Raw genomic sequence first — 26173 nt, 5'->3', positions numbered from 1 at the left:
GGAGTCTTGTGCACACATCTTACGTTTACTAGAAGCAGAACAACACAGGATGTTTTTATTCTGGCTTGAGGAGACTTGCCACTGATAACAATGGTTTCAAATGAAAGCTTTTTGGAGAGGAATGAGATTTATTTTATATATATGCTTTTTTATTGTACTTTCTTGAGTATATTGGGAACCTGTCTGATGAAGATGGATACATTAGAACCTAAAAAGGATGACATGCTGTAAGAAACAAGAATACGGCCTGGGGAATTTTCTTTAGCAGCCAAGAAGCAATCTGCTTGCCAAGTGACTCCTTTTGTATCCTTGTTTATGCGATTTTAAAAGAAAATAGCCTACTTAACAGAACTGATAGAGGGAAGGAGAGAAAGGGAGAGTCTTCTATTCTGGAAGTGTTTGCGTTGGATGCCCTTTGTCTGATATTTATATTTCTGATGGAAAGATCAATAGGAAGTCTACGAAGAGAAGAGGAAAAAGATGTTGGAAGGCATAATGGAAATGCTCTTGATAGGGTTTTGCTTACATTCTGGTTTCCACTGACCTGGCTTCATTCAGGGAAGGGTTATATTTGGGAACAGCTATGTATTTCTTTATCAGGTCTGTCTTGGAGCTCTCTTTCTCATGGAATGCTTTATATAATCAGGAGGGATTTTGCATAATGGGTGTTTTAAAATTTCTTCTGTATTTTGTTCGTTCTTTGAAAAAATACGTGATTTCAAGCTGCTTTGTAAGAGGACCTGTCTGTTTATTTTCAAATCTAAGCTTAGTTTTCCTACTGGTGTGTTCTTTCTATAATCACTGAAGAGTGCAATGCTCTAAAACACCCTTTGTAGAGTGCTGTTTGCTCACCGGCTGCTTCAGACTCCAAATGTTACTACCCTCCACCTTTTTTTTGTGACAGAATGGGTCTACTTGAAACAGCCTTTTTCAGAGAAACAATTATGTTATTCTATTTTTTATGTTGCCTTGATCCTTCCCACTCTCGTTGCTGAGTAGCTAAATTGATAATTTTACTCATAATGTAGTAGATTCTGTGACTATAATTTTCAGTGCGCCCTGAAAATTCCTCTTCACTGGGAGCACTCTATGGTTTATAATGTAGTAAGAAGAATTCCAATTTCAGAACTGAATTTTTATTTTTTTCAGTTGTCCTGTTTAAAGTTTTCCTTCAGATGACTTTCTTTGTATATCTTGGAAACACATGAAAACATTAAGAACATTGGCACATGCTGTGTATCTGATATCTTGCATGACTTTTCTGTGGTTATGAACATTTTGCAACAAAAGGCAGCTGTTACTCCAGTGACAGATCTTAGAATATGAAAAAAATATATATATTTGCTAAGAAACACAGGACACAGAAAGGCAATTACTTTATTTTTCCTCTGCTTTTGCCAATGCTCACTTTTATTAACCTCCTTTTACCATGAAATAAAGCAGCAGTGACAGAAGAATCTGAATCACTGGGGTGCGCATATCAGAAGTCACTAGTTAGGAGCCACTGTTCTTATTTTATAGCAATGGACAGAAGTGAAAGCCCAGTGAATAAAACTCAGGATTCTTTCTTGCACTTCTGTTTGAACATGCTTAGGGTGTTAGAGTAACAAAACAGATTAAAAACTTGTTGCTTTAAGAAAGGGGAAATATTTTATTTTCAATTTCTTCAAGCAATAAAGTTGCAGACATCTTACAGATTCACATTGTGCTTAATGTTTAATCTTGCTGTAGTCAAGAGTCGAGCCAAGATAGAATGTCAGTAAAGAATGGAAAAATGCTGGCACGTAAGACAGAGACAACAGCAAGGTCGTTTGTTTCAGTGGTATCCATTGAAATGTTCAATCTTTAATATTGTATTGAATTTAAGTCCTCTTATTCTCAAAAAAGAGATAAAAGAAAGCAGTAGAAGCTACTGAAGAACATGAGCGAAGGAAATGATGACTTGTGTATGAGAGATTACCAAAAAAAAAGATATTTGCAGTGTGTCCAACTGCAGTTTGAGAAGTGGAGTAAAAATAGTATTTTGTTAGCCCAGTGTCTTTTTCACTGATAGCTTGAGTGTCTTTCCATGTATTTCAGAGGGAATTTCTATGTAGACAGCTTAAAAATCTTAACACGTGTGGTGAAGTTATGAATGGAAATGCGTAATCCAAATGGATTTTTCTGCGTGTCCTGCGCCATGGAACAAGATCAAGGGACTGATGGAAATGCAACCATAATGCATCTTTAGTAAATCAAATATCATTGTTGCAGCACACAATTATCAAGCAGTTTGTTTGAGTGACCACTGCAGTTTGTCTATAGTTCTATTTCCTTTTGTATAAAAAATTGCTGATAGATTTTGTTGTAATAGGAAGGGAACATTGTTGTGTTGTGTTCTGTTTGCTGGTAGTACACAGCTAGCTGCGACAGTCAAACTTTGTAATTACTGTGGTTATTTGTACTCTTGCCAGTTAGTCTGCGAGCAGGAGTACCAGTGAGTGGAATAAAATGTGGAAAATAATGCTGTGTTTTATGTAACACCTGCCATACTCTAGAATGTTAAAGCACTTAGTAAATAAATGCTGAGATAGATAAAATATGACAGTGACTACAAGCAGATACATCACCTGCTAAGCAATTTAACTGGCATACAGTCATAAGCACCATTAAAACCGCTACTGAAAGAAAGATTTGGCTAAACCTCTACGGGGTGACACCCTGTTATGTCTTTAACTAAGAAAAAAAAAACCACAACATAGAAATTACAAAATAACAAACCAAAACAAGACTGAAAAGACCTAAGATATGGTCTATTCTATTCTTTGGCGCCCAAATTTTATACTTGTATTTTAGCACAGGTGTCTAGAAATCTGTATGAAATAATAAAACAACAGTGGGGTCTGCACAAGCCCTCTCTTAACACAGTTCACAAGTCTTTTCCTAGTAACTTATACTGTTTTTTCTGACTTTGGTTTAGGTACATTGCTGCTTTTTCTAGCCAGCATACAGTGTACAACTTTCCTTCTGATTTGATGATGATGAAATTGCCTCTCAGTTTCTTCTTCAATCCAAATAGCCTCAGTACATTCATTCTTTCTACATAGTTCATCCTTTTAGAGACTTGGTAATTTCTGCTACTGTCTTCACACGTTTTTTCAGTTGCTTCACGTGTTTTTTTTATAAATATTAAGCCAAAATTCGTCTCTGTGTTCCTTACCATTGCTCAACAGATGGATGGGAATGCTTTCTGTGTTATGAAGTGTATACTCCTGTTTTATATTCCTCTTTTTTTTTTTTTTTCTCCCTCTTAATTCATGTATTTAACTTGTTTTCAGCTTGTGGTCTATTATACCCCCTGACCCTCCTCTGAAGTACCTGTCATCTAGCCACTTATTTGCTGTGCCTTAGGTATGCAGCTGATTATCTGCTGAAGCACAGAAACTTGCACTGGCCCCTACTGAGCTGTTCTGTTATTTTTCTGACCACTTCTCTAGTTTGTTGGAATAATTTTGAATTCCAGCCTGTTGTTCAGAATAGCTGCAGTGTCAGCTCTTGATGATTTGCAAAGTTAAGCATCTTCTCTGTTCAGTTATGTAGGTTGCTAATGAAAATACTGCCTTAAACTAGACCACATTCAGGTTCTTGCAAAAAGCCACGCAGTACATCTTTTCACTTTTGATAGTGAGCTCTTAATGATTTTGGGTGGTCCTTAAATCACCAAAGTTTGCCTCCATTCCGTAGTTATCTGGTATAAAACATGCATACCTGCTCATAACAAAGAATGTGTGAGGAAGTTGTGTGCCTTTTCTTTGGGAATACAAGCTGGAAAGCATAAAAGAGGAATTGGGAGTCTCCTGGTTTCACTGGCCTGTGTATTCACCGTATTCTCTGTGGGATAGAATAAAATCTGAAATTTTTAATGAGATCTGATGAAGTAGAAGAAATGGGATTAGTTACTCCTTTGTGCAAAGTGGGACTTCACTGTTTAGAAATGATTTCATAGCACAAAAAGAAAAGACAGTGTGCACCTTAGTAACTCCATGGTAGTCGGATGGACATATCTGGGTTTTCTGTGGCATTTTTAATAACTTTGATAGTCAAGATGATACTTTCTCAGCTTGGATTTCCGCAATTAGCAGGTACTTGTAAGAGTGCAGGTCTCAGTTGCTGGAGAAGAGACAGATGTGAAAGCTGAGTTGTGGGAGAGACTTTTCGGTGTAGACCTTAAATTCCCCCTTTCCTGTGGTGTAATACTGTGTGACTTTACAAAATACACCTTTAAAATGTATTCAGTATTTGTATCTATAGAAAGAAATAGTCATGAGCTCAATCTTATGTTATGAAAGCGTTGTGGCATACTGAAAATTACATATAATTCAGTGTTTTGTTTTTTTTTGGTGGAAAGGGTCAACTACAGCAGCATGACTATAGTGAGATGTAAAGTCATCAATATTCTTATGGTCAGTATTTTACTGGTGTTGTCTTGTTTCTATTCCACAGGTTAAAAAAAACAATGATAAATATGAATCCAAGTCTGCTGATAATCGTCCTAATTTCCCACAGGTTGCTAATAACAGGCTTGGGACTTGTGAGAGAGATAATAGAAGTTAGGATAACAGATGCACTGACTGCACTGAATATGATGCTGGTGGATCTTAAACTGAGTAAAAAGCGGATACCATTAGTATGAAGATTAACATGGTAGTTATGTGAACAGTTGAATGCAGGACGATCGTACAGGCGTGTAATGTTACTTACACAAAATACTTCTGTGTGTACCTGGTATGTCAGATGGCCACGTTCTAAAGTTCTCAATAGATTTGAGTTCAGGCCTTAAACTGCAAATTCCTGCCATGTGAAGCATGTCTAGTGTAGTATTCAAGTGCTGTGCCTGATTTTATAGTTATCTTTATAAAGCTTACATGGGGATGAGTTAGGTGCTACCCTTCTGCAAAGTGGTGAATTTCAGCCTTTAGTGCGAGTATTCATCATTTTCAGGTATGTCTGGAGATATCCTTTTATTGTTTATTTCTCAATTTACAGCAAACTTAGCAAAAGTGCAACAAAAAAGGTAAAAAGACAACGGAAATTTAGATTTTTTTTCCACTGGTGAAACATTTTGTTTTATTCACTCTACTTTGTATCAAACATTAGAGCAGAGAAGTCATTTGAAAGTATAAAAGAGAAGAAACAGTGAAGAGCTTTCCCTAGTTTGTGTATTGGTTGTGAGAAGAAGCTGGCTTTAAGACATAAAGGGAAAAAAATAACCATTTTCTTCTACCAAAAAAGTCTTGAGTGCTTTATAGTTTTTTTAAATTATTTATTTTAAATTCATGTAGTGCTAAAGAAGACTGAATGCCCACAACAGGTCTGCACTAGTAATAATGCAGGAAGCCACTTTTTTTTTTTTGCTTCTGTAATTAAATAGCATCAGCCTGGAAGCAAGAGGTGGTTCTTCTTTATTATTTTTTATTATTTCTGTCTGACTGTGTATGATATGTGATCTTTTCCTGTAATTATGAGCAGAAGAGCTGATTGTAATGTTGTATTTTATATGTGATTTTCAATACTGTGATTGAAGGCCATATCATTGGATGTAGCTCTTCTTTTACGGATGTTGAAATGTTAACATCATCCCTTGATTGCTTTCTTCTCCTTTGAGCTGTGTTTCTGGTAGCTCTGCAGTAAGAAGTAAATGAGAATTGAATAGACAGACTTCAGTTTCATTCTTCTTGAATTCTGTTCTTCACGTTTTGTTGGTAAACATTGCTATGCAGTAAACTCACCCAATATTTTATTCAAATAACTTGCCTCAGAAAGGGCCATTTTTTCGTACTGTTTCTCTTCAGCTTTGTTAAAGAAAATTTAAACGTTCCTATTCAGTCTATTGATCCTTATTTAGTAAAACTTCCCTCTGTGGTGTCAAGGAATGAACAAAACACTGAAAGCCATCAGCAACTGCAATCCAATTATTCTATCCTGCCTCCCATCAGATGACAGAAAGAAGAATTGGAAAAGGAGAGTTTTCAGTCCAGGTGCCAATGTGTTTATTAGAATGGCAGAAAATTAGATGCCATAAAAGTCCAGGATAGTAGCTTTAACTTTTAAGAATTCAAAAAATTTAATTGTGAGTGTTTTCATCCTTGCCTTAGTTACATGATGGATTTTATGGAAGTATTTCCCACTAAAGTTCAATTGTTTTACCATGCCTAAATGAATGTCAAAGGCAACAATTGGGCATGCAGCTTTCTATGGCAAGGTGACAAAAAATAATCATTGTTATCAATAAATAAATAAAAAACCTAACAAAACCCTATGCCAAGTAATTTAGCTTGACTAATAAAGGATCTGGTCATTTAGGGAATGATTTCCAGCTCTCCATCTCTTAAACTATTCACTAAAGTAATGCTTTTAGCTTCAAGTAAGTTTTTTTTTTTTTTAGAAAAGCAGTGTACAGTGTCTACAGTCTGGCTTAGCTGAGACCCCAAAACAGAATCTTATAAATATTTGGACTCCCAGATGGTATGAGGTAAGAACAGAGCAGAGTCCTGTTATCACTGTTAGGACTGTTGTTATTTAAACTGGCATGCAGAATAAGGCTGTACTCTCTGTGATCCACATTGTAGAATGTTTTCTTGAAGATACACCAAAAATATTTTAATAGAAATGATTTTTAATTATTGTATTTTTTTTGATGGTAGGCTGAAACACTTTTTACAAATTAATTAAACATTCCATGAAATGTTGGAAACCTCATATCATTAGCGTAACACTAAAACACAAAAACACTTTCATTATAAACAGCTGTAAATGATCTCTTGAGAACAGATCAGTGATTTGTCTGCTTCCACTATATCATGCTTAAGGAAGTGTAGAAAGAGAAAAAGTAGCAGCTTGAGGAACAAGTAAGCAACCTGGAAATGCTTAGTTGTAGTTTACAAATACAAAATTACCACATGTAGGTTTATTTTATTCTGACAAAAGTTGGATGTTTGCAACTATGAATACGAATCTGTGTAGATTTACTTATATATTTTGAATAATTTGTCAATTCACATTTGGATATTCAGTAGATTTATAGATGAATCAGATTTGTTGGACATGATGAATATGGTTTTGTCTACTTGGACTCAAAAGTAAACTCCAAGATTCTTATTATAATATTGTCAAGAAAATGAGGTGATATGCAAAACTAGATCAGATATTATATTGAACAGCAAGCACAAATTTCTTGTAATTCTTTTGGTTCTTTGAGTATATATAATCATAAAATGGCAGCACAAAAATGAAGTTAATCCTTCTTTAAAAGACCTAGTAAAGAAATGATAAATAGAGAATGCAGATATGATAAAGAAAAAAAAATCAAATTCAAACACAATACAGGTTACACGATACCTTGAAAATTGTAATTCTGGTATTAGCAGGTGTAGAGAATAAAACAATTCTAAACCATCATTTTTATGTAATAATCTGGACTGTACACTCCGGAACTCCAGGAATTTAATATGAAAGGTTGATACTGAAAAAATGTTAGTACACGTTATAAATCTGTGGCTGACCCAGTCTGATGCTCTGAAGATACTGATTATATTTTCTTTTGCTGAGTGAGACCTGATTGCCCTTATTCACATTTCATAGCAGTTCATTATAGCAATAGTCCATTGGGTTTTTTTTACATATTTAAGGGAGAGGGATTCTTGCTATTCTGTTTACCTCGAGATTTACCTTTCTTTGGTCTTCTCATATCCCATGTAGTTGACTAACCTCAGCAAATCACCTTTTCCTACCTTCTTGCACATTCAGAGACCTGCATGTTGAGCCTTCCCATTCAATTACAGGTTAGTTTTATAGCATTCTGTAGTGCTTTTAAATCCTGGTGTGGATTTGCTTTTACTCTGCCCTCTGGTCATAGGAAAAAAATATTATTTAGAATTTATTTAGAACTAATATGCGCTGCCTCTCCCTGGTGATCTCACTTTTCTTTCCGATTGTCTGTGCTGGCTGCACCATGCACCACAATTCTCTTTTCTAGGTGCTGGAATCTTTACGTTTCTTACATACCCTTCCTGGCTTCAGGAGCTGCTACCACTCTTTGAGTCAGAGCAAATGCATTGGTCTTTGCTGTTTCATGGCATTGGTTAGGTTTGCTTTGTGGACTTTGTGTGAGCTCTGCTGAACACTTGAGCCTCAGTGCTGAAAAACACTCCAGCAAATACAAACTGCTGCGCCAGGTCAGGACCTGAATTCCTTGGCCCCAACAGAACCAAGTCCTAAGGCTGATGACCTGTTGTTGCTTTTAGTTAGGTTTTCACTGGTAAAGATGACTTAAAGTTTCTTAACTTAATTTCCTGCCTTGAATCTTGGTACGTGTGGAGATTCGTTAGAATCTCAGGTGATTCTGTCAGTTTTCACAATTGGAAAAGTAAAGCTGAGTTAAGCTATTTTTAAAAACTGTAGATTCTTGTCATTAGCCGAGATTCAGTTGCTTTGAATACTTCATACTGTCTTAGGAGGTTGAAGGGAAGGGTGTGCACCCAAGGAACGGATATGGTAGGGCTACTGTGGTGAGCATGAAGAAGCATGGCATGGGGGCTGGAGGAGAGGAAAACCTGCACATCAGCAGCCCTTCAGCAGTTATAACTACATATATATATATATATATATATATATAAAAACAATACATATATATACACACACATATATATATATATACATATATATACAATTATATAGTTATAATTATGGTAACGTTAAGACCAATGAACTTTTCAAGACAAAATACAGAGCAATGACTGAATTTCCTGCTCAAGGAATTTACGTTTGAGCCCCCAAAACTTGCATGTTTGGAGAGGGGGTTGTTTCAACAGTAATAGCTCAGTATTTCTGAACTGTTCAGCCTGATTTCTAATAGGCAATTTTGGCAAACTGCTTTAAAATCATTTTGATTTTATTCACAGCAGCCGCTGTACTTGTCAAATTGTTGATAGAATAATATTGCAAACAAAAAAATTCTGAACTTGGAGAAAAATAACGATATAATTAAAACCATTTGGAAAGGAAAAATAAGTGAAAGGCAACATGTTGAATTACAGTGCTTTTGAATTGTGAGCTGCTGCACTAATAGGCATAAATAATACAGTATTTTTCCTATGAGAATCTTGTAAGGCTTAATTGGCTAAAGGTTGAAAAGCATTTTGTGATCCTGTGTGGAGATATACTGTGTAAGAGTAGAGTGCTTCTTAATGAAAGTCTAAATGCTGTTGAACAACACTGTTTCATATGTGTGTAAGTACATCCAACTGGTGACAATGGTGATAAAACCTATGGGTAATGTTATTGAATATGTTTAAAATCTAGCAAACTGATCAATGTAAGCTGAATATGGCTATTTTGGTCAATCAAACATACATGAATAATTTATTTGCCAATAGGACCACCTTCTTCTTTAATAAAAGTTTTATATTATTTTTTGATATGATGCTTCTTTGCATGCTCTTTAAATTTACTTACAGTAAAAATTAGCAAATACTCTTTTTGAAATTAAACCTTCAAATTTATAATATAAAAAGAACTCTATAAAATTGATGTATACCTGGCCATAAACACACACTTACAAATGTTGATATAATTTTATGTGAATAAATATACAATGTGGGAACAAATAGTAGGAACACTGAGTCTGACTGAGTCTTTTCTTATTTTTTTTTTCTTTTTGCAAGTTTCCTTCATGGAGAAATAGCATTTGGAAACTGCTGAAGCTGATTTACTTCTTAGGTCTTTTCTTGGGGTATAGATTGTAACATCTGATTTGATGTAGCAGGTACAATTTTTCCTGTGTATTTCTTCATTATAATTTGTAAGAAAACCTCAATAGTTTTGTTTTATTTTTATTTTTATTTTATTTTATTTTATTTTAATTTGTCCTCACTTGTGGGATTATATGTTTTGCATTTGTTCATGTGAATTTTCTATATTTGAGCAGCTTATGTCATGACAGCATCTTTTACCTCACATACTACATGGTAAGCTACTTTATTTGCAGAAAATATCACTGGAAGTAATTTCTTGGGGGAATCGAGACTTGAAAACTTGGATTCTAGATCCTAGAGTGGGTCATGGTCTTTGTTAGAAGTCAGTAATTACTATTACTAGTTCTGAGCCTGATGAGTTCTTATCTTTAAATTCTCACATTCATCCATTTACTGTTTTCTTCCAAAGCTTGTGAGCATGGGTGAAAGTGTTGTTTTTTTTTAATTCCTTTTGACCACTTAGATTTTACTGCCCTAGCGTGAAATCTGAATGCTTGTCTATGTTGTTGCCAATCTTTCTTGCTTAATTTTCCTGACAAATGGCTTACTTATTAATATTTCAGCACTGTTCCCACCAACCTCAGATAAGTGGTACGCCCCAGGCAGGGAAATGCAGTTCCTTCCTTAGGAACCTTCTAATTTTCTTCTGAAATGCTTTGTCAGAAACCATGACAGATAAATGAAGATGGTAAAGTTGTACAGTTCAAACTAGTGGTGACTTCTTTGTACACGTGATCATACATTTACTAACTGGGAGGTATTGCGCTGCTGTGGAATCTTTGCTGCAAACGTTTACATTTTCTTTTCTTTATCTATACTGAAATCTGTGAGACTTATTGATTCTGAAGTAAAATCCATAGAGAAATTTGTCTCTATCTTTCTCTTTTGATTGGCTGTTGAAATATACATAGTTCTGGTAAATGCTTTGTTGGTTCACAGAGCTTCATTATTTCTTAAATAGACCAAGGAGCAATACTGCTGCTGAGTTGGAGTTTGAGCTGAGATCAAGTTCACATCATAGCTAGGGCTGAGATGTGGATCTCTGGTGATACTTTGATATTTTTGCTCAAGATGAAAGCAAATATGTGAAATTGATCTATTTAGAGCTTGGTAAGACAGAAAGCTGATATGTCAGAAAAGAACTCCCCCTCGCTCTCTCCCACCATTTAGGGGTGAAACATGGTGTAGTTTGATTTAGAAACTGATTACATGCATACTGAAACCCAGAAATAACTCCGTTTTAAAATATTCATTATATATATTATTTAATATTTAAATTATTAATTTTGTTAAACTATAGCATGATGTCTAGGATAATTACTGTGCTGGGCATCTGGAGATCTATGGTGAGTCATGGATTTTTCATATTCTTCTCAAAAACGAAAGGAGAAGGAGGGAATCAGGGTAATACTGGGAAATAGCAGATAAAGCTGAAGATTTCTTCTAGTTTGTGGAACAACTGAGTGTTTCATGCTCAGCCTACTTCTCTGGCACGACCCATCTAAATCATTTGGTTTCTTAGTATTGGGTAGGTTGGGTTCATTTCTTAGGTTTCCTTTTTTCACTGTGCCATATGAAGTGTCTGAAATATATTTATTTAGGCATGGTGCATTTTTGCAGGTGAATGTTAAAAGTAGCCCATCAGGTAGCCTGTATGTTGAATCTGATACATAAGACATTGCCATATTTCTTTCTGTCTTTTCCCTGAAGGAGGCTGGCATTCATTATTTGATCAGTGAATGATGCCTCTTGAGCTGAAGGATATCTGCTTTGCCTACCACTGGTGTCTCTAGAGAGCTGAGCTGCTACTGCTACTGCCAGGACAGTGCAGCACTTCTCCGGAGCAGAGACTGCTGCTTTCCAGCTGGCCCATCAGGAGGAGCTAGCAATTCTGGTTGCTGTGGTTTAGTAATTTTGCCTTAAATTGTAAAGATAAAGCATATATCTATAGCTTTATGCTTTTCTGCAGAATATGGCAATGTGCATCTTCATCCCATAGATATTAGTGATGTACGGCAATGCTCATATAGGTGACTTACTGTAAGTGTGATGCAGTGTAGAAGTTTAGGAGGTTCTGCTGCTTTAGGAGGGGTGTGTGCATTACGTTTATCACCTCCCATGCTGTGGAGTTGCTGTTTTGTAGTCTGATGCTTTGCATTATTGTGATGGAATCATTAATGCTTAAAATGAATTACTTATTCCTCCTCTGCTGTCCTTTGCACTGTTACCAGGCTGTGCATGTCCCATTCTTGGTATTTAATAACTGACTTAAAATATATATATATTACTCCCTCCTCCTGTTGAGGCACGATGAGGTCTTTATGATTCTGAATGTCCAAGTGGTGTAGATAATCAGTGAGAACCAAGAAAATAAACCACTGTATAGAAGTAATGCTAATATCTCATTTCTAAATAAATTACTTTTTACTCAGATAATACTCTATAGGAGTAAAATTGTTCAGAACATATACATGTATAGAAAAATAAAGATAGTCAAGTCACACTTGTTGAAGGAAAAAAAAGGCAGAAGAGATAGAGGTAATCTTGACTGCAGTGAGGAACTTATAGGTATTTAATTGTCTCTGTCCCTTTGATCTGACAGTTATTTATAATATGTTGTCTAAGGAGGAGAGCTAGCTGGCAACATTTTCAAGGTGCTGGAAAGAGAATATTCCCAGACAAAGGTAGTGTTTTTTCAGATTGCTTCCTTCAAACAGTGTGTGTATTTAAAAGCAGACTAATTTGAAAATATTTAAGAATGATTGCTGTATCGCTTTTTGGCAATCTAACTCGTAATGCATTGAAAATACACATATCCTTTGTACATCCTTAATAATTATAGTGTAATGTAATTAATATATAGTGTAATTACAGTGTAATGTAATACTTATTATTGCATCCTTCCTACATAAGGACTTTCCCTTAAAGTATCGAATTGACTATTAACCTTTTTGCCTAACTGTGCAGGGAAGGAAGAGCACAAGTATGTGTATAGGAGGTCAGATCAAGGCTGCTTAATTTTCAGTAGGTTTTTGTGCTCCTTAGTCCTAGCACCTGATGGAAATTTTGTACCAAAGGGCTTAACTGGCATTTCTTCAGTAAAGAACAAACTCTGTTTTAGTCTGTGAAAAAGAATCAAGAAATAGTGAAGGTATAAATAAAAGAAAATTATATACTGTTTCTGAGGAGGGAGGACTGACTTTCCTTATTTTAATCTGCTTTCACATATGTATATATCAAACCATTATTTTGTGCTGATAGTTATTTTTTCTTCTAGCCTATTATAACAAAAATAATGTGGTTGGACTGTTCGCCTTAAAGTTCTAAATTTCTTATTTTAGAATTGGATGTCTTTCCATCTATTAGAACCAGAAGTCCAAATTTGTTTGCCTTGGATCTTTCAACACTAATTGTGCTGAGTACTTTTCTCTTAAAAAAAAAAATGTTCTCTGAATAATTCAGTAATTTGATGTGACTGATTAGCTTGCTGATCACTAATTCCAGTGTATGGATATTCTACTTCTGACTGCTTAAATTTAATTCACTACAGGATGTCTGGAAACCTTGTATGTCAGTCCTTGAAATTTTTATTCCAGCTAGGCAGCACAGCTACAGAGTTCACAAGTGTTTTGAAACATGTGCTACCTGTTTTGAATCATCTCTCTGGAAAGTATTATTCTTCTCATAGGTGGGAAACTTATGGATAATCAAGTTCAGCTGGGCAATACCGTATGTTGGGGAAGCTGTAGGGTATGCGGCAACCTTTGGTGGGCAGAACAGGAAACTGAAATTTGTTGCAGTGTCATGTGTACTCAAGGTGATAACGGAACTCTTCAAAACTGGTGCTTTCCTAGTGGTCCTTGCAGAAGTGTGTTCCCTTCTGCAAAGATATGCTACCTACTGTGCCTATCTCAGACTTTCCTGCAGTCTTAAGGAACAGTGAAGGTGGTTGAAAGTATGCCTCAGGCCTTCTGTACTTGCTTTCAGGTGCTCATGCATGTAAGACAGGGCACAAAATAGTGGCATTTGTTGAGACAGTAGGCATCTTCTGGATCAGCAAAAGAAGTAGGTGGTTGTTAATACCTTTTATTTCATATTTAAGGTCTTATATGTAACACTGAGAGGAAAACATGGTCATGTCTTATCCCAGAAATAGTTTTTTAATTTTCTCCCAATATTGCAAATGTCATAATGTTGCTGAAGGCATCATCATGATTAATGCATCACTGTTAGAGAGCAGACAGCAAGCCAGCCTGTAACACGTTTTTGTTTTGGTTAAGAAAAATAACAAAAAATGAGATATTCTGTATCTTTCTTGGACCTTGTGAATGGATTATTAACTATATGAACTCTAAGTACGTGAAAAAAATGAGAGCCAAATATTCTAAGGCTATGTTATCTTGCCTGTTGCCTGGTACTTTGTAGTGTATGCAATATTTTGTTTCATTGAATGTTTAACTATCATCAGTGACACCTGAAAATATTCTGCACTTGGAAGGTTAGATTCTAAATGGATTCATTCAGAATTGTCTTCAAGGCTATTTCAGAGGTTTTTGTGTATAATATAAATTCAGCATACTTGATAAGAGGGAAAGTTTGTTCTGGTGTGCAACAATGTGTTAACTTAAAAATGTGTTTGGAAAAAAATCCAAGCTCATTATTGGTATTGCATAGGAAATAATTTCTGTTATATCCCATGCAATGTAGACATAGCCATGGCAATACAATTACACTTGCTGCTGTATGCCTACATAGTTTTGAAAACTAAAATTCAATGCTTAGCTAAATTGCTAAGCAGACTGGTAAATGTCCAATTTTAGCAGCCTAGCATATGTTTATAATTTTTTTCTTAACATATGCTATGTTGGTTGAACTCCCCTCCCCACACATACGGTAGATAAAAGCTGTCACATCACAAAATGGTGGCAGCCCAACTTTTCTAACATTTTCCATGGCACTTCAGACTCCTGCATTAATTAACTATTCCTGGATGGGAGACAGACTCTCATCTCTGTAGAATTTTGGTTTCAAACCCATCATGTACTTCAGTTTATGTATGCAGTAGCCCATCTGTATTTCTGCAGCCATAAACAGGAATAAAAATAAAAATGCATGCACAAAAAAAAAAAAACAACAACAGGGCGTACCACGAAGTGGTCAATAAGCGTGAGGATGTTCTGTGTTCACAGATATAAATACCTAGCAAATGGCACTGAAACCAGGCTGTTTGGTTTATTGTTGGGCTATACTTTTCTCATACAAGAGTATTCTCTATCTTCCACTTTTCTAGGAGAAGAGATGGTGGAATAAAGCAATTCTGGTGCACAGGCATTTTTCTTTTCCCTGTGAGCTGCTAGTGTACCCCTCTTTTTTCCTCCTTATAGAGGCAGGTGTAAGGGGGAATTTTGCAGAGTGTATGATTCTTTCCTAAAACTCAGTGGGGTGCAGGGGGCTTGTGACAAATACCAGAGCATCAGTGACAGTGCTATCTTAATCTTTGCTGCATGTGACATGGAAGCCTGGATTTAGATATGAAAGACATTCCTAACAGTTCAGCAAATATGATCCCTTACCTCATCCAACTGCCTTTTGAACGTGCTCCAAAATCATGATGTTTTTTGGTACTTTGTTCAGCCGTTGCCCGGCTGCTAAGCTTGGACCATCAGAGCACAACATGCAGTGTAGGCCTCAGCAAAGATCCTAGCTGCAGCCACTGTATGAGACATCTTGGCACGGAGGTAGAGGGGCAGGCCCATGGCCATCACCACATGGTGCTCAGGGCAAATGGGCGGGTACTCAGAACTGTGGCAGTGGCAGAGGCAAGGTAAGGAGCTGTGTGACAGGAGATGGTGGGCCTGGAGGTTGCACGTCTGTCTGCAGCACTTTGAGATGCCCCTCTGGGAGCTGCCTTCCAAAAACCCACCTCAGCTGCCAGCCCTGAGTCAGAGCCACCGTCGGGCCCAGAGCACACAACCCACTGGGTTGCTGGTGTTACCTTGCCGTCTTTGGATTGCAGATGCCATCGGTGCTCGTTTAATGTTTATTTCCTCTTTCTGTATTTGTTTTTGTCTACAGGACTGCTGCTGTTTAGCAGGCTATGGTGATGAGCTGGCTAGCAGTTTTCACTGTGGAATTCAGGATTTGTCAACGTGCACAGAAATTAGTTCTGTCTTACTGCCAAATAATAAGCACAGTGGAAATAAAGAAAGAAAAGGATAAACTTAAATTGTGCTTTTTTCACCTTTAGCTAGAAGTCTATAAAACATAGTTGTCTATTTACTACAATAGGCATAAGTAATTAACATATATTTAATATCAATTATTTATTGCTAGCAGAAAGGTAAAGAGACCCTTTATTTTCCAATGTGGCTCTCCATCCTAATATTTTTTTTATTGTTATTTGAATTTTTCTTCTATGGTGTAAAGGGTGCAAGCATGCTCTTTTTCATTCCTTCTCAGACATTGGCTAACTCAGTAACTCATTAACTAATGTTGGGTTAGCCTAACTTTTTTTTTTTTTTTTTACTACTGCTCAGAGTATATTTTCTTTAGATTAGAATAGTAATGCAGGTAGTAAGGCAATTAAACTATTTCAGGCACAAATATAACGTTAGGATAAATAGTCTGACATAATTTCATCTGTTCTTGCCCCTGCTCTCATACAAGTTTATGAAGAGTATATATCACATGGTCTGAAAAATTAGCATTTCTGAAGTATCGGAGACTGAATAGCAGATGTATATCTTAAAAATCATGAGTCTTAAAATGACAAACAATCATCCCTTGTATTTTTTCCAGAACTTGTTCATGTTCTTTTTTTTCCCCATAAAGCTATAATCACCATCAGAACTGTTTATGTGAAAGTTAAATTTCTCATATGGTTGTCTGATTCTCAAAGGAATGGCATTTAGGAAAGTAGCAAACATCACGAGACTCATGACAAAATCACGAGAGTTTTTCATATTTTACAGTTTTGTATAAGTTTTGAATTGAATTTTTTAGAAAAATAAATGTATGGGCAGATGGTGATATTTACTTAGGGAAGCTGAATTCATTATCTGACTAGAACTGGATATTTCATGCAGCTGTTTGAAAATGAGAACTCAGTTTCCATGAAGGAGAACGTATGTTTGGGGAAACTGGAGCATCTTTCTTCAAAATGTAATGCTGTCCCTCACTTAATCTATGTCAGAGGGCTTTGTATTATGTGTGTGTGTGTGTGAATTCATCTACGGAAGAATCTTAACAGAAATGGCCAAGATCTAATTTGATGAAATAGTTCTTCAAGCTATAAAAAAAAAACAACGAACAAACAACTGAGCAGTTCCAAAAATAGTTGAATGTTTTAGCTGTTCTTTTTTCTTAAGGCCTCTTTCTCTCCTTCTTTTTCTATAAATCTTTTTTTTCTTTTAGACAACATAGTTAGTAATCTTACTATGCCCTGCCAAATTTAATTTCTGACTACCCAACTTGTCTTTATTTTTATTTAGTGAGATAAAATTGCTTCAGAAAATAAATCTATAGTGAACATTAAAACATAAGCCAGAGGAAAAGAGACCGGGTATGCACTGATCCATTATGTTTTAAAGATCTGATTTTTGGTGTCCGTGTATTCTAAAATCTGTCTATTCTATTCTCATGTATATTTTTGGAGCTTAAGAGCATGATTTTTTTTTAATTCTTTTATTTTTTGCATGTTTGTTATGTTTCTTTCGAAGGTTAGCCAGAGACTGTAGTGCTGTTGTAAAGATGGAAACCTATTATTTGAAGATGGTGGTTTATTCATTGCTTATGTCCTTTATTCTGCCATTTTTTAAAGAACATTTTCACAGGAAATTCTTTCATCCAAGAACCTGTGGCCCTGAATTTCTTGACTGATAGAGAAACAAAAGACCAACTCATTGTTTGGAGCACATTCCTTTCCCCAGTCACTCAACTTCTAATGCCTCTGTTTCCCCATTCTGTAATAAGCAATTTGTAATGCTTAAGTATTTTACTGGAATCTGTGCCAATATTTACAAAGCCAAACTCTTGATTTTGCAAGTGCTTTTACGTTCTCAGAATGGGCTTATGTGTTTAGAGTGCCTGAAGGTGTTGCGATCCTTAGAACTCCTTGTTTATGGAATTATCTTCAATCACTACAATGTAACCCATGTGCATGTATGAAGCACAGTTTGTTTCTAAACAGGGTGGATGTGTAAAGATGGCCCTTTGGTAGACACATCCTGCAGAAACTTATCACTTCATTCACCTTCATGATAATTGTTAAGTCTTCCTCTAGTGCAGTGGTATAAGCAAAAAACCTAAGTATTCTGGAAGCATTTGGAAAAGGAGTTCTGTGATCACACCAAAACATTATTTCTGACTATGTGGAGCCTTTTTTGCGAACCTCATGCAGTGCTTGTCTGTGAACTTAATACGCTGTTTCTGTGTAAATATATGCCTTGTGGTTTGGCCATCATTTTTTTCATTGTGGCTCAGTGGTTTGAAAGGTTAGACTGTTTTTGTTTGACATTAAGTAGAAAACAGTGGTGGTACAGTGTGTGCCACATGCATTTGGTTTGTGTGGAATTCCTTCCATAGGGTCTGCTAATGCTGGAAGACAATACAACAATATGTTAATGCCTGGATTTTATTGTAAGCATGTCCCTGACTGCCGAAGGGCATTGCTAAATTTATGAGCTTCTCATATGTAGTGTTCTGTTATTGCCTCATATTTTAACTGGATAAAAAAGATGTTTTAAATGCGATGCTTCCCCAGCTGCAAAGAGTTGCAGTATTAGGAATGGGCCTGAGACCAGGTTACTGTTGTTAATACTGATACAGTTAGCAGAAGACTGATAACTGAACAAGAAAGCTGAAATTTGATCACAAGGATATTCCTCCTCCAAAGTCAAAATAGTGGTCTATAACAGGAACTTTGTCATGTTAATTAAACAGACGTTTGGATTTCACTGTGAGATGCTAGCAATTTCTGCAGTGAGATTGCAGATGCAAACTTTGAAAAAAATTTTTTTTTTTCCTCCAGGTTATAAGGGAGTTTGCAATGGCAATGCTCTGGAAATTCATGAGAGTAGCTATGTATTCTAAAACAACCTTACCACTGAAAGTGAGAGGAATTCCGGTCCATTCAAGGCATTCTTCTTCTTCCAAGTCTGTACCTTCAGATTTTGCTGCCAGCACACCCTGCTCAAATACTGTGGAACTGTTTGGTAAATCTTATCCTCAGGATGACTACAGCAATGTCACAGGGAAGATTCTTTCCAAAGTGGGGAAGAACTTGCATAACAAAAAGCATCACCCTTTGTGGCTAATCAAGGAGCAGGTGAAGGACCACTTTTACAAGCAATATATAGGACGACGTGGGACTCCGCTCTTTTCTGTCTACGATGGTCTTTCTCCAGTGGTTACAGTACAGCAGAATTTTGATAGTTTACTTATACCACAAAACCATGCCAGCAGAAAGAAAGAGGATAACTATTACTTGAATCGTGATCACATGCTAAGAGCACACACATCAGCACACCAGTGGGACTTGATACACTCAGGCCTAGATGCATTTCTGGCTGTGGGAGATGTCTACCGCCGTGATACAATTGATAACACCCACTATCCAGTCTTTCATCAGATGGAAGGAGTTCGGCTCTTCTCCTGTCATGAGGTAGGAGTTCTTTAGTTGAGGTGAAAGAGGTTTGGGGTAAGTTGATCTTACTTGCTATTAGCAAGTGCATGCACGTAAACAAGTTACCACACAGGTGTTATGCAGTACATTGATAAAGATCAAGTAATTGATTATGGACAAATACAGGTGAAAAATGTGGAATTTGAAAACACCTGCAAAATTCCCCAGAAGAATCTGGAAAAAATGAATGATGGTATTCTTGAAAGCTAGCAAAATAAAGCAGTACCTGAAAGGAAATGGCTAGCTTGACTAATGATCTGTAGAGACCAGTTCTCATTCTATCACAAGTCTCTTCCAGTGAAGTCATTTTACCACAAACTTTGTCATATTAGTACTTGAAAGACTCATGGGTATGAACTGTTTAAGCTAAATCCAGAGTGCAGTTTTTGCTTTGTCATCTTTTTCCTTTAATAGCTCCAAGCTTCTGTAAATGAATGTCTCTCTTAATGAATTGTTCTATTCTTTACTTCATCCTAAAAAACATATTGAAGGATTGATCTGTTGCAGCTGTCAGTTATGGGTGTGCAGTACATACAGTGTAAACTCATGAGTCCAGAAGACATCAGGTAAACAGCTCTAGGTAGATGTCCAAGACTTCTGAGTGTGTATATTTTGTTGGTACAACTTGCATGTTCTGCAAATGCTTGGGTGCCATTAAGTATTCTTGCTGTATCATTGATTTGTGTTATATATAAGCCAGTTTGTTTTCCAAACAGTAATTGATTTGTATAATTTGTGTATGCTTGTAGCAATACTGCCAAATTCACATTTATATAACTAAAACTAGCTTATTCTAATAATACTGAGATGTAGACTGTTCTTAATGTGGTTGCCAATGGGTGACAGGAGCTTGGCAGGGAAGCCTGCTGGCTTTGGATGCCAGAGGGAAAACTATGGAAATCACACTGCACTGCTTTTCTCACTGGTGGGAAAGGTTCGTGATGTCTGCACTGGTGCTTCCCACCCCATGCTGCCACTTCTTTTTCCACTTTGAAAACATACCTGCTTCTGAAGATGTCCTGTGAGCTATATGATATCAAATTGTAACCGCTTCTTTGGTAACCTGGAAATGGAAGTTTGCAGATTTATCCAAAATTGATTTGTTTGCTGTTCTTTCACACAGGCTTGTTTATGTGAATACAAAAGGGTATATGCAAGAGAAAAATGGATAATGCATTATAAAAATGCCATTTTGAATGCTTTATGTGCATCCAAATTTTTTGCTTGAGCACAAGTTCAGACATCCATACATAAAGGCTTATCTGCCACAAAATTGTCACATCTGCACTCTTACAGGATGGACTTTTGAATTTAGGTGGGACTGAAATTATTGTTAAAGAATATGTCTCTCAAATTTTGGCCCTCATGACAGAATATTTCTTTCTTCTGTGCAAATTTAATAACAAGAATAATAATAGGATTTAGTAAGTGGGAAGAAATTTACAGAAATGTTTACTGACATCATCTAGCTAGAAATACAGGATGTATGGCAATCTGATTCATTTCATTATAGGCCGTTTCTTTATCTCTTCTCCCCCACCCCCCAAGAGAATGATTGAGTTGTTATTGGATAATGTTAATAGCTGATGAATTTAAAGTTAGCTATGTGCTAACTAAAACTGGAAAATGTGTCTGTCTCTCTCGAGAGTGAAAGTCCTGTCAACTTTCTAAGCTGATGAACATAGAATAGTGGCATGGTGCACAGCATGTAAATTTTTGTTTGTTGGGCAACATGCACAAATTCTAAACCTGTGGATGATCTAAAACATCCCTTTTAGCTTCAGTTGCAGATGGAATACTGATAGACTTGCAAGATGTAAAACTTCTTGCAGACATCATCACAAGAGCCTTGTAGAAAAAAATGAATGTAATTCTGAAATTTCACTGAAGATTTTGTTTTATATTCTAGTTGCCTGTTCAAAATAACTGACAAATTTAAATATTTCTAGAAGTAACTGAGCAGAAAAATGATTAAATGAAGATAATACTACATGAAAGAAATATTTTTATATTCATTTATTTAAACCCATGTTTAAGTTATGACCCACTGAACAGAAGTGTGTGAATGTCAGGGCCTGTTACCTTCATCTCAGACTTTTCTTTCATAACCACACCGCAGTTTCTGGTGAGGAAATTTTCCGAGTACTATGGATAAGAAGGTATGCAGCGAAGGGGAAAAAAAAACTGCTAGCCCTTGGCTACAAGCTCTAGATTAGTTTAATTTTATATGCTATAGTCAATTTACTGTTCTGCTTTGTATTATTTTTTTTGTATACATTTATCACTTGTCTTTTTCTCAATGAAAGTGATCACAGAATTGGAGTTGGGGGGTGGAGGTCAACAAACCTCAAACCCCACAATGATTTTCTAGGAATTTGAATTTTGAACTACGTTTTGTTTTTTATAGCAATTAGGTTTTATTAAATACATTCCTTTGGAGATGGCTGACTTGCCTGGAACTATCCCTAGGCATGCATTTACTGTTGAACACAGTAGTGTTGATATGTTTTTGTTTCTTGTTTGTTTGCTTGAGCGCACACAGGCTATTTTCTCAACTTAGGAGGTTTGGAGAAGTTTCCTTGTGTTTAGCTGTTTCAGTACTTCACACTAATCGTATACAAGCCTCGCTAGAGAAAGCAATTTGTACCAAATATTTAGCATGTAAAAATAGTTGCAAAAAGTAACCAATGGAACAAAAAAGCAAATACTATTCTTATATATTCCTTTACTATTTTCTAATTGTATGAAGATTGGGATCAATATTTCCTATTGATAATGGCAATTGGGTTAAAGCTTTCTGTCTGGATAAGTAATGGCAGGCTTTATTTGGAAACAGTCAAGCTAAAGCAGGCCTCTGCAAACAGTTTAAACGTTCTGACTGGTATATCCCACATAACTCAGATTGTACATCATGTGCAACAAGGTAGGTAAGGCTGCAATTTGCTAGGTCCTGCCTTTTAGGCCCCCTAACCTTACCCATAAAAGTGGCCTAGTAGAAAGCTGGAGAGGGACTCTATCAGGGAGTGTAGCCAGGGAACAAGGAATAATGGCTTTGAACAAATGGAGGGGAGATTTAGATTAGATGTGATGTGAGGAAAAAATTCTTCACTCAGAGCACAAAGCACACATGGGAATTAGGGGATGCACCTTGCTTCTGTTCTTTTCCGTAAAGAATAGAATGAAATTACCTAAAAAACAGTGTTAAAAATAAACAACCCAGGGCACAGGATGGGAGGTGCAGGGCAGTTCCTGTGGCCGAGGGGCAGCCTTTCTCTCTGGCAAGCCAAATGGCCCAAATAGCCAGCCCCACAAAAGGGGCCCTCAGTCCCCCCCAACCCTACTCCTTGTCTACGTGAGGGCATCTTCCAGGCCACTCCCAACACAGCTGCCTTTGGCCACGCATGGGCCACTCCATCACAGAGGCTTGCTGAGGTCACAGTGGCCACCACGGCCCTGGGCACTATAAAACAGGACCCCTGCAGCTGGCCCACCATTCGCTGAGCATCTAGGCACTCTGACTGCCAGCTTGTGCGGCAGGAAGAAGACTAGAAGCAGCAAGGCAAGCGGCAGGCCTCCTTGGCGTGCGAGGACAGCGATGCAGTCCGGTGAAGAACCGAGAAGGAATGCACCTGACCAGAAGGAGATGTGTCGTGGGTGGAGGGATAGCGCCGGTGGCACAAGAGACACCAGTGCCCAAGGGACCTCTGGCGCCCAGCCCACAGACACATACAGGCGGTACCATTGGCACCGCAACGATGTGGGAAACAGGCTGGCCCCTCAAACACCCAGCAACAGGGGGCCTGGGCCTTACCATAGGAGCAACGGTGATGTGGGGCAAAAGCAGGAGCATCAGACAGAGAGCCGCAGGGAACAGAGGCATGCCCATAGTCCGGGACACAGTGCAGGACCCAGTAATGGCCATAAACCAGATGGCAGCGTTGGACCCATGCATGAAAATCAACCTGACAGTGGCATGGGACCGAGGCGTGGAACTGGATGACCCCCTGGTTCAGCACCCTGGCCTGAAAACATTCCAGACGGAAGGCATCCCATGTGGGCAGTCCCGGGCAAAGACTGGCTTAGCCTTCTGCCAAACACCGTGGAGCCCATGCAGCTGGGTCCACAAGAAGAGGTGGAGGAACCGATGGAAGTGGATCCACCTCTGCCAGATCAGACCTGGGACTACTGCGGCATGTCTTTGTGCTCTGCCATCCGAGAGCACCAACAGCATCGCAGGAGTGCCCGGCGAGCTCCCTACTCGTTGCTCAGGGTCCATCGCAGGCATTAGCTGGGAGCCACCAAACACCATGGACATCCTGCAGGCTCACCTGCAAGATGTCCCAGCAATAAACAACTCTTGCCAATTCTCAGGGGTTGTGTGAGTGCTTCTTTTTTTGGGGGGGGTGGGGGGGGTCGGGGGGATGGGCTAAAGTTGCACTAGGGGAGGTTTAGGTTGGATATTAGGAAGAACTTCTTTACTGAAAGGTTTGTTAGGCATTGGAATAGGCTGTCCAGGGAAGTGGTTGAGTCACCATCCCTGGAGGTCTTGAAAAGACGGTTAGATGTAGAGCTTAGTGACATGGTACCAAGTTAGGTGCGTGTGTTGATCTGCTCGAGGGTAGGAAGGCTCTGCAGGAGGATCTGGATAGGCTGGACCAATGGGCTGAGGCCAACTGTATGAAGTTCAACAAGTGCCGGGTCCTGCACCTGGGGCACAACAACCCCAAGCAGAGCTACAGGCTGGGAGATGAGTGGTTGGAAAGCTGCCTGGCAGAGAAGGACCTGGGAATACTGGTTGATAGGCAGCTGAGTATGAGCCAGCAGTGCGTTTATGTGGCCAAGAAGGCCAACAGCATCCTGGCTTGCATAAGAAGCAGTGTGGCCAGCAGGTCTAGGGAAGTGATTGTCCCCCTGTACTCGGCTCTGGTGAGGCCGCACCTCGAGTACTGTGTTCAGTTTTGGGCCCCTCGCTACAAGAAGGACATGGAGGTGCTCGAGAGAGTCCAGAGAAGGGCAACAAAGCTGGTGAGGGGTCTGGAGAACAAGTCTTACGAGGAGCGGCTGAGGGAACTGGGGTTGTTCAGCCTGGAGAAGAGGAGGCTCAGCGGCAACCTTATCACACTCTACAGGTACCTTAATGTAGGCTGTAGAGAGGTGGGGGTTGGTCTGTTCTCCCACGTGCCTGGTGACAGGACGAGGGGGAATGGGCTGAAGTTGCACCAGGGGAGGTTTAGGTTGGATAGTAGGAAGAACTTCTTTACTGAAAGGGTTGTTAGGCATTGGAATGGACTGCCCAGGGAAGTGGTTGAGTCGCCATCCCTGGAGGTCTTTAAAAGACGTTTAGATGTAGTCCTTAGTGATATGGTTTAGTGGAGGTCTTGTTAGTGTTAGGTCAGAGGTTGGATTAGATGATCTTGGAGGTCTCTTCCAACCTAGGTGATTCTGTGAATTCACCTCAGTTTGGGAGCGGAAGAAAAAAAAATCAGTCCTGCTGAAATTTTAGGTAGGATAAGGAAGATGTAGAAGTGTCTCTCCTTTACAAATACAAATTCTGTAGTGAAGGCTGGGTGAAAACTTTTGTCCTTTGAAACCTTTGCTATAATTTTTCATACTATCAAAGTTAAAATTCCAGAATTAAGTGCTGGAAAAACAAATAATAGGTAGAAGTTTTGGAATTTCAGTGTTCTCCTCTGTGATCTCTGTGTGAACTAATTGCTTCTTTGGCTGTACAGTTTTCATGATGGTTGTTTGACTGTTTTTTTAAGACAGAAGTAACGTATGATTGGAAGATGAGCAGGTAGCTGACGCTTTTTGCAGCTTTGCATTATTTCAAATATTAGAGAAATTCCTATTTTCCAAACAAACTCATTGCTAAAAGTAGAAATTATTAAGACTGATTTTTTCCATAAACTTCTTAAAAATGTCCTGACTGTTATTAAAGAACATCTCAAAATTTATTCAGAGTTTTTTTCAGTATATTTAAAAATATTTTCCATAATTATTACTTGAATGTTAGGAGCTAGGATCTAATAGAAATAGTTAAAACTGGTGCAAAATTTTGCTTCCCAAATCAGCCTCAAAATTCTGGTTGTAAAATAAACTGTTCTTTTTAAAGATTACATCCAAAGGGTATTTCTTTTGTATTCTCTTCCTGCAGCATGCCAACATGCCTTTTACCCTTCTGAAGGACACACAGATTTTCCTCTTTCTATGGTATATGGCTTTTTTTCTTTTTTCTTCTTCCTTTTTAAAAAAAAAAAACACAAAACTTTGGATTTGCAATATCAATACTGTTGTAGTCAGATTTGAACTAGCAAACTTTCCTGGACAGACTAGAAATGAAATTACTTCTGTGCTATGCAGTAGTCTTTGGTGCAGTCCTTATCACAGTTTGTAGAAAGGAAAAAAAATCTCAAACTAAATTACACTTCATGCCTGTTGGCCACCAGAGGGAGCCAATATAAACCCAATGGCAATCGCAAAACATTTTTCAGTTGTGAACAAATATTGTTTACACATTGGAAGGAGACTTCATAAAGTATTTTATAGTCTGTATTGAATTATACATAAATTTTAAGGGGAACAGATGTGAAAACATAGGAATTTCTCCTCTAATTTAGTAACCTCATTCCAATGGAGCCCAATATCAGATTGTTCAGATAGGGAAATGGTACTCTCATCAGTCTTGTTTGTGCTAACA

General features: G+C 37.8%; 1 protein-coding gene across 3 annotated transcripts in view; it reads left to right on the top strand.

Moving 5' to 3' along the window:
• Nucleotides 1–26173, top strand: part of FARS2 (phenylalanyl-tRNA synthetase 2, mitochondrial) — a 260157-nt gene that overhangs the window by 37622 nt on the left and 196362 nt on the right. For all 3 annotated transcript variants that reach the window (XM_040549898.1, XM_040549900.1, XM_040549899.1), the window contains 2 exons: nt 6425–6511; nt 18820–19452. In XM_040549898.1, the coding sequence (XP_040405832.1) occupies nt 6425–6511; nt 18820–19452 (720 nt within the window). Of the gene's footprint in view, nt 1–6424; nt 6512–18819; nt 19453–26173 lie in introns of those variants that run through there.

The sequence above is a fragment of the Cygnus olor genome, chromosome 2, assembly GCF_009769625.2.
Source record: "Cygnus olor isolate bCygOlo1 chromosome 2, bCygOlo1.pri.v2, whole genome shotgun sequence".
Lineage (NCBI taxonomy): Eukaryota > Metazoa > Chordata > Aves > Anseriformes > Anatidae > Cygnus > Cygnus olor.
The sequence above is the reverse complement of the archived record's forward strand: the minus strand, read 5'-3'. Positions and strand labels throughout refer to the sequence as shown.